Below are 9,662 nucleotides of genomic sequence, written 5' to 3'. Positions count from 1 at the left end.
ATTCTCCTGAAGTTATAAAGAAAATATTAGTAAGAAAACCACATAATATATATTCCTGCAATCTCAGACGACATTTCATATGTGCGCAACAGTTTGAGAAATTATAGTTGCCCCAACACTACTGGATTTCTAGAAGGAATACTTTAAAATCAAACAATTTCACAGAAAGAGAAAAGATTGGCGCAAAGGGATCATGCCCTCCTAGTCCTACTTGGACCAAATGCTCCAGTAAGAGATTAATATTTAAGGCATTTTAAATGGAAAAGAAAAACCAATCTGGGTAAAGTTTTAAGTAGTTGCAGATTCTGAAATAAAATAATAAAGTGGGAATGATTAAAATTGCTTTGGAAATTTGATTCCTTCTATATTTTCAAAACAAGGATTTTAACAGGCAATTTATATTGAGGCACATTTTTGAAATACAGTGGTACCTCTACCTAAAAACGCCTCTACTTAAGAACTTTTCTAGATAAGAACTGGGTGTTCAAGATTTTTTTGTCTCTTCTCAAGAACCATTTTCTACTTAAGAACCCGAGCCCGGAAAATTTTTCTAGGAAATTTGAGAGTGGCATGAAGGCCTGGCCAGTTTCCTGCCATTCCCCCTTTAATCTCAGCCATCTCGGGCTTTTTCTGGGCTGCCAGAAGAGCCTTTCGGTAGTGCTTAAGGAGGCTTTGGCAGTCCAGAGTGAATGGAGCATTTTCCTTTCTCTGGGCACTTGGAGAGAGAATAAACCTCTGCCAACGCCCAGAGAAAAGAAATGCCCCCTTTGCTCTGGGCAACGACTGTCATCCTCCTCTTCTTCTTCCTCCTTCACACAAATTCTGAGCTTTTATTTCTTTCCTAATGGGTTTGCACACATTATTTGCTTTTACATTGATTCCTATGGGAAAAATTGCTGCTTCTTACAAACTTTTCTACTTAAGAATCTGGTCACGGAACAAATTAAGTTCTTAAGTAGAGGTACCACTGTATGTAAAACATAAACAGTAATTGTAGACACCTATAAAATAATCCATTACCTGTTTTTGACGAACAAGAAATGATTCAATAAAATTCCTCTGGTCATTTTCATCAAGATCTTGGAGATATTCTGTGAAGGTGGTCCTTATAAAATCATGGAGCTCTTTTTCATTTTTCATTACTTTTTTATAAGCACCCAAAAGGAACCCCAATTTGGGAAACAAATTGTATAGCTGAAAGAATGGTTTTAAAAAAAACCAGATATTATCAATGTGAATACTTTGAATTTCTGACATGAATATCTCAAACATTGTTACATTCCCCAAGTCTACTAAACAAACAAAATCCCCAATAATAAGCAAGATCACATGACTGAATAAGCTTTGGATAATCAATAATGCTATTTAACTAAACCCCAAATCCCATGGACTAAATATCGGGGCAGGTTTTGGTAGAAGAAATGCTTATTTTCTACCACATCACGTGGAGTCCCAAATAAGGAACAGAAATGATCAATAAAAGAAACTCAATGAAGTTCTAAACCAGAGAGCTTTTAGTACTTACTTACTTACTTACTTACTTACTTACTTACTTACTTACTTACTTACTTACTTACTTACTTACTTACTTGTTTGTTCATTCGGTCAGTCAGTCAGTCAAATACGAATTGGTAGTATACATAGATATAACACTGTTATATCTATGTAGGTACTGTTGTGGTTAGCTCTGCCCCAGATCCTGCCCCAAGGAATGTGGAGGTGGATGTGGGGGAGACATCCACATGCCCCAGGCCTGTTTTGCTCCCAGTAGAATCTGCCGACAAAGTCTCCTCTGACTAAGGAAGCGTAAGTGACAGGGAAGAGGGGAGTTTGGTAGACAGCCCAGGAGGAGATCAGTCATCTATATCATCCCTGGATTCTGAACAAGAATTAATGACATATCTACGCATGTGTAGAGTGATGCATAGGAGACAACAACTGAAGGATTATTACAAGCCACCTGTGGTTGGGTGGGGCTGCTGTAATTAGTGCTACAGATAAAAGTGCAGCCTGGTGTTTTAGCCTCATGGCAGTTTATCTGATTCATTGTTTCATCAAGATCGTGGTTTTTGCTGTTCAGGATTGTGTGTGTGGACTCTCCGGACTTTAGAATTGGACTCAATTTCCCAGTTATTGGGTGAACAATTGGACTGGATTTAACCTGTGTCTTGTGTGTACCAGAAAATCCCTTTGACATTTAAAAAGGGAGCTGTTTCTGTTTTTCTGTTTATACAAACTTTGGGGTTTTACTTTTATCGTGTGGTGTGTGTCTTCTTGGACTAATTACCCTGTAATTATGGGCGGTTGAGACAAGCCGGCAGAACAGAATAAACTGCCATCAACCCCCATACACATACCGTTCCAGAGTGAAGGGTGTTGGATTGTTTGCTTCTCTTTTTCCGGCATTTATCTGATCATGGCTGTTGGTATGGCAGAAATGCAAGCAGTTTTGAGGCTTTGCAGTTGGAAATCCAAGCATTAACATTGACAGTGCAGCAGTTACAGAACCAGGTGGAGATATTATCTCAGCAGCCTGTCATTCCACAGGTGCAGCCAGCAGCTCCTGCCCCACAGCCACTACCAAGGAGGAAATGTTTTGTGGCTCTGCCTGAAAAATTCTGGGGTGACAGACACCTGTTTGCAGCTTTCCTCAGTCAAGTGCAGTTGTTTATTAATGCACAACTGCCCCATTTTCCAAGAGATGCAGAGAAGGTGGCGTTCCTCTGCAGTTTGTTGACCGGCCCTGCTGCTTCCTGGGTGTCTCCATTGCTGGACAGAGATGATCCGGTACTGCAGGATTATACCGCCTTTTGCGCCCAGTTGCGATGGCAGTTTTTGGATCCAATGTGGGAACAGATGGCCACAAGGGCGTTGAAACAGCTGAAACAAGGTTCCCGCCCATTAGTGGAATATTTAAGTGACTTTCGTAACCTCAGTGGACAGATGCAGTGGAATGAGGCCGCCTTGATGGAAGCGTTTCAGGATGGCTTGTCAGAGACTATGCTTGATGAGCTGGTGCACGAGGCTCTGCTGGGCACCCTGGATGAGCTGGAGCAGCATTGTTTGGCCATTGAGGCTTGGCTGCTGGCTCGAGAGGTGCGCCGGGCTGGCAGTCCTCCCCCCGTGTTTCGGGCATCACACCAGTGCCTGCTCCATGGCGGGGGTGTCTGCTATGCCCGTGTCAACCCCGGTTCCTGTACCCGTCGAAGGAGCACGGTTGCTGCTGCGGTTTCGAATCCTCTCAGTCCTCCTGTTGCCATGCCAACTCTTGCAGGACAGCTCCCAGAGTCGTCAACTCATGTTCCCACCATAGTTCCTGATTCCTCGATGGCTGTCTCCATGCCCCTGGTTTCCCCACCAGATGTGCAGTCAGGAAACAAGGGCAGCCCGGCTTGGTGGTAACGCTAGGTTGGGCTGGTATTTCATCGGTTAAGGATTCTTCGGATAATGATCCTGGAACGTATCGTCATCTCACGATTAATGTCAAGCTCCTGGTAGATCAGCGTACTCAATCGATTTTTGCTCTTGCCCTCATGGATTCGGGGGCCACCACGAATTTCCTGGATGAGGAGTTTGCACAGAGACATTCGTTGTCTTCTGTCCTGTGAACCCTCCGTTGACTGTAGAAACCATTGATAGGCGGGTGTTGTTGTCTGGGCCCATCCGTTTTCAGACCTTACCGGTGCGGATCACCATCAGGACTATGAGGAGGCTTTACAATTTTATGTCACGCGTGGTCTCCATTTCCCTCTTGTCTTGGGGTTGTCATGGTTAAGGGCGCATGATCCTCAGGTGGTGTGGTCACAGAACAGCATCACGTTTTCCAGTTTACATTGTGTAGACCACCATCATCATATTTGTGCCTCGCAAGGGCCCGTTATCCCCGCAGCAGTGTTACCGGAGGGCCTCACTGAGTTTGCAGATGTCTTTAATGAAAAAGCGGCAGAACGCATTACCCAATGCCAAGTTGCTGGCTGGTCGTTTGTACTCTATGTCGGAACCTGAATTAGGGGCCCTCAAGGACTTCATAGATAAAAATTTGGCCAAAGGGTTCATTAGGCCATCGACCTCCCCGTTATCAGCGCCTGTCTGGTTTGTTAAAAAAAAGACTGGGGACTTACGTCTGTGTTGTGACTACCGGCACCTGAACGCCATTATAGTGCGCAATCGCTATCCCTTGCCATTGATTCCGGAATTAACGGAACATTTACGAGCTGCCACTGTTTTTTCCAAGATAGACTTATGCAGCGCTTACAATTTGGTTCATATAAGGCCAGGGGATGAGTGGAAAACAGCGTTTGGCACCCATTACGGGCATTTTGAGTATACAGTGATGCCTTTCGGCCTCACAAATGCCTCAGCTGTTTTCCAGCATTTGATGAATGATGTATTCCAGGACATGTTAGACCATTTTGTGGTCAAATATGTGAATGACATTTTAGTGTACTCCCCCTCCAAGACTCGTCATTTGGGACATTTGCACTGGGTTCTGCTCTGGTTGAGAGAGCATCGTTTATATGCTAAGCTGGAGAAATGTCAGTTTTTGCAGACCACCATAGAATTTTTAGGTCATGTCATTTCTCCAGGGGGCATAGCCATAGACCAGGGCAAAGTGTCAGCACTAAAAACCTGACAACCCCCAAGGAGAGTCAAGGATGTGCAGAGGTTGTTGGGGTTTGCAAACTACTATCGCACATTCATACCAGGGTTTACTGCGCCTCTCACCCGGTTGTTACAAAAACGGGTCTTGTTTCAGTGGGGTGAGGAGGAGGAGTGGGCTTTTGTAGCTCTTAAGGATGCTTTCATGAAAGAGCCCTTGTTGCAGCATCCAGATCCGTGTCGGCCATTTGTCATCGAGACCGACGCCTCTGATGTTGCCGTTGGCGCTGTACTTCTACAGGCCCATCCCGAAGGTGGCACCTTGTTTCTGTGTGCCTACCACTCCAGAAAACTCACGCCCTCAGAAAGAAACTACACGATCTGGGAAAAGGAACTTTTGGCAGTCAAGTCAGCGTTCGAGACGTGGAGACATCATCTCAAGGGCACCCGGCATCAGGTAGAGGTCAGGACCGACCATAAAAAATTGGAGTATCTGCAAATGGCCCGAAAGTTGAACCAATGACAGATACGTTAGTCGTTCTTTTTCGCAAGGTTCAACTTTCGGATCCGGTATGCACCCAGCTTCCAGAGTCCCAGAGTGGATGCTTTGTCTAGGAAACCAGAGTTTCTGCATCTGAAAGAGCCGGCCCCGTTGCAGACAATCTTGCCGTCGACTTGCAGAGGCATATCTGTGAGATGCAGTGGGGGGATGGGTTTGTGGCACAGCAGGTGAGGGAGATGGTGCCCAATTCTCCCTGGACATTTGCTGAGGGACTGCTCCAGTACCGGGGGTAGTTGTACATCCCAGCAGGGCCGCTTTGCAGATTGATTCTGTCCCAATGCCATGACAATCCTGTGGCGGGTCATTTTGGCTTGTTTAAAACCTTGGACTTAGTGACTCGAACATTTTGGTGGCCGCGAATCCAAGATGATGTGGCCACATGTGAACGGTGTCGTGTGGCCAAGTCAGCCACAGGGGCCCCGCCAGGATTATTGCAGCCATTGCCAACGCCCATGAGGCTGTGTGGAGCTGTGTCCATGGACTTTGTCACACCTGTAATTATGGGTTGTTGAGACCCATAGAGGAGGTGGAGTTGCAATCTTCTACAAGAAATCACTCAAACTAAAGCAAGTCCAAGTTAAACAAGAACTTTACCTCCCTGAAACTATCATCTGTGAACTAACATCAAACATCACACTCCACTTCCTCCAATGCTATAGAGCCCCTGACTACGACATCTCACATGTGAAAAAGGTAACCTCACTACTAACGTGGGCAATCTCTTAGCAACATCCCCTAATATTTCTTGGCAATCTAAACCTACTACATATTAACTGGTCCCTAAATGAATGCACAACTGAACCGATACTCTCAACTCTCTACAATGCTATCATTAGTCTAGGACTAGTGCAACTAGTTACTGACAACACCAGACTCAACAACTGCCTAGACCTCATCTTCTGAAACACTCTAATTATGCCCGAGATGTGAAGTCTATATGTTTTTTTGCAGTGTAAGAGTTGTAGGTTACAGGATATAATTTTTCTGAAACCAAATTGTTTGTTAGAGAGTTGGTTGTTAGTTTCTAGGCTTAGGGTTTATGATTGATTTCATGACTTTGACTTGGCATATGACACAGTATAGAAAGATTGATCTGTAGTTTTCTACTAGACAGGGATCTACTTTTTTGAAGATGGGGATGACTATGACAAGTGACCATATGTTTAGTAGGGAACTGGGCCTGAAGGATTTTTCAAAGGTTATCCTTACTGGTATAGCTGTGTCTGTGGAGAGCTTTTTTAGAAAGTATTCACATAGTCCATCAGGCACGATTGATAGAGAAAGTTTTAGGCCACATAGTGCTTTTTCAAACTTGTCTTCAGTGAAGTCTATTCGTGTTAAATTGTTATGGGTATTTGTGGTACAACTAGGGAATTTTGGGCATGAGCCATTGCTGTTTACAAAGACTGAGCCAAAGAATTTGTTGAAGAGGTTAGCTTAGAATGTTTCATTGTACCATTTTTTGTTTTTGTGTCCTTTTAGTGGTGGGATTGGTCTTGAGTCCTTGAGTTTGTTATTTACAAAGTTGTAGAAGGCACAGTTGGATTTGGTGTGCAGAAGGTTTTCCCCTTGCTGTGATAGTTGAAGCATTCTGTCTTTATTTGGTGGCATATATTTTTATAGCGGTTTTTGAAGTGAGCTACATAAGTCTGCTTTGTTTTTTCACCAGAGGGATTTTTTAAAATTGTAGTTTCCTTATTAATAAGGGTAGTTTTTTCTCCTTGGTTATAGTGGTTATTAGTGGTACATGTAGTCTGATAGTTCTTTTGACTTTGAGCAAGAAGATGTTATAGAGGTCATCGGCAGAGTTACAACCAGAGAATAGAATTTGCCAGTCAAGAGTTGAAATATTGGCGTCTATGAGTTCATGACTTTTTTAAAGTTGTACTTGGGTGTCCCATTATTAAGGTGATATTCTTGGAATAATGTACATTGAGGCTGAAGTATATCATGCTGTGGTCGCTATTAGAAAAGGGTTCTTTTATTTGTAGTCCATAAATTGTGCTTTTGCTGTTGCAGAATGTGAGGTTCAGGCAGTTGTTGAGTCTATTATTGTTCCTTACTACTTGGTTGAGTCCCAAATTGGTAACAGTGTTTTATAGGGTTGTACGGATGGGTTCAGTCATGCATTCATTTAGGGTCCAGTTTATGAGAGGTAGATTGAGGTCTCCAAGAAAAATAAGAGGGTATGGGCAGGAGGCTGCCCACGTTAGCAGTAGGGTTAATTTATTCACAGGTGTGATATCATAGTCTGGGGTTCTATAACAAAGGAGGAAGTGAAATGTGGCATTTAAGGATAGATCACAGATGATGATGGTGATGATGATGATGCTAATAATAATAATAATAATAATAATAATAATAATAATAATAATAATATATTAGATTTGTATGCTACCCCTCTCCAAAGACTTCGGGGCGGTTCACAACAATAATAAAAACAATGTTACAGTGGAACAAATCTAATATTAAACGAGAAAAAAAACCATATAAAACCCCATCATTTAAAACCAAACAACACATACCAAACATAAAATATAAAAGCCTGGGGGAGGTGTCCCAGTTCCCCAATGCCTGGTGATATAAGTGGGTCTTGAGTAATTTACGAAAGACAAAGAGGGTGGGGGCAGTTCTAATCTCCGGGGGGAGTTGATTCCAGAGGGCCGGGGCCGCCACAGAGAAGGCTCTTCCCCTGGGGCCCGCCAAACGACATTATTTAGTCGACAGGAGATGTATAACTGGGTATCATCGGCATACTGATGATACCTCACCCCATGCCCTTGGATGATCTCACCAATGATGATGGTTTTGGAAAGGGTGAGATCATATGTAACGTGGATATTTTTTAGGTTTAATGTCTTTTTGTAGAATATAGCTACTCCACCTCCTCTGTAGATTTCACGGTTGGACCAGAAGACAAGATAGTTTCTTGCTGTGATGATGGAATCAGAGAGGAATGCATTTAGCCATGTTTTGCAGACAAAAATAATGTCAAAGGTGTCAGTGTTTAATAGGTGGAGGAATTCAGATATGTTGTTAATTATGCTTCTTGCATTGATTAGTTTGCAATTGAGATTAGTATTGGATTGGATTGAGGAAGTAAGGGGCATGCTTTCCTAGTCTTGGTTGGTGCTGGGATGTTGATTTGTTGTTGGGGAATGGTGGGTTGGATGTTGTGGGATGGATTGTGAGTCTTGTTATTGATGCGTTCAACACAGTAATCTATGTATAAGTTTGTTTCATCTAGATCTAGTGGTCTTTTAAGTTCCACACAGAGTTCATGGGAGCAGATGCATTGTAATAGAGATACTGTAGATCCGGTCTGGATCTAAGTTTGTGTGATTGATATTGTTTCTGGCAATGGTGTAGATAAATTGTTTTTTGCTGGACTCCTTTTTACATACCATCTGCAGAATTGGGGGGCTACTGAGCCATTGTAATTATTGTGCTCAGGACCATCTCTGAAAGTTTGATGATATCTTCCGGGTTAATGATTTGTGTATGATGGTTGCTGATGATGTTGTGTACTTTTCTGATGTCAGACTCATTGTTTTCTTCTAGTCCAAATTGGATTGCATTATGACAATTTTGCTCATGCTCAATAGTGTATTTGACTATAGCAGAGATATCAGTAATTGAGTTAGAAGGTCCTTGTGGTTGGGATAGTGGCTGAGGTGGTGGTATAGTAGTGTAAACAATAAAAGAACAATGGAAAGGTATTTGCAATGAAGGCTCCCACTTCTACAAGTTCACAAGCTTTTGCAAGGAACAAGGAGGAATTGGAGAAGCATGAATTATGTGGTCCTGATGCTGAAAATGATTTTCATACTTGCATGAGATGTTTATACACAACTATGCAAAGATAGGATTTAAATCCTGATGTCATCATCTTCATGTTGTCTTTGAATTAAATCTGGCTATATGATTGAGAAGCAACATGCTCAGCTTCTCAATAAAGCTGGAATGACACACATTCTGCTGCCAGCTTTTTGTGATTTTTTTAAAAAAATATAAAAATTGATTACCAACACCCCAGGGCTTCCCGCAAGCTGAATACTTTCCCTAGTTATCTTCAGTAGTCGCAGAAATGTGGCATCTTCATATTCATAGCGTTTCCCAAGTAGAATACAAACTATGATGTTGGAAACAGCAGCAGTGAGAATAGTTGTCACTTCAAAGGGTTTTCCTAGACAAAAACATTAGATCACATTTTTTTTACTGCATTTATATTCAAAATCAGCTTCTTTAAATGGAGCATTTATCATAGAAAAATATAGATAGGGCTGAAAATATTTTAAGTACCTGTATTTAGATTTTAAAATCTGAGCAAAAGTATTTTGCCGCTCTGGGTCCTCGGAGAGGGGCGGCATACAAGTCTAAATAATAATAATAATAATAATAATAATAATAATAATAATAATAATAATAATAATAATAATAATCAATCCCCACTGATGGGTACGCCTTGTCGTTGTAGTGGGACTTGTGTGCTTCAATGAAG

At 42.2% G+C, this 9,662-nt stretch overlaps 1 protein-coding gene across 1 annotated transcript in view; it reads right to left on the bottom strand.

Moving 5' to 3' along the window:
* The window catches only part of LOC139156607 (cytochrome P450 2K6-like), a 40,158-nt gene that overhangs the window by 11,035 nt on the left and 19,461 nt on the right, over positions 1–9,662 (bottom strand). Inside the window, exons 4-6 of the mRNA XM_070732462.1 lie at positions 9,187–9,347; positions 1,021–1,194; positions 1–6 (exon numbers count right to left, since the gene is read on the bottom strand). The exon at positions 1–6 is cut by the window's left edge and continues 142 nt beyond it. Coding sequence (XP_070588563.1) covers positions 1–6; positions 1,021–1,194; positions 9,187–9,347 — 341 coding nt within the window. The remainder of the gene's footprint in view (positions 7–1,020; positions 1,195–9,186; positions 9,348–9,662) is intronic.

Source organism: Erythrolamprus reginae, chromosome 1 (assembly GCF_031021105.1).
Source record: "Erythrolamprus reginae isolate rEryReg1 chromosome 1, rEryReg1.hap1, whole genome shotgun sequence".
NCBI lineage: Eukaryota > Metazoa > Chordata > Lepidosauria > Squamata > Dipsadidae > Erythrolamprus > Erythrolamprus reginae.
The sequence above is the reverse complement of the archived record's forward strand: the minus strand, read 5'-3'. Positions and strand labels throughout refer to the sequence as shown.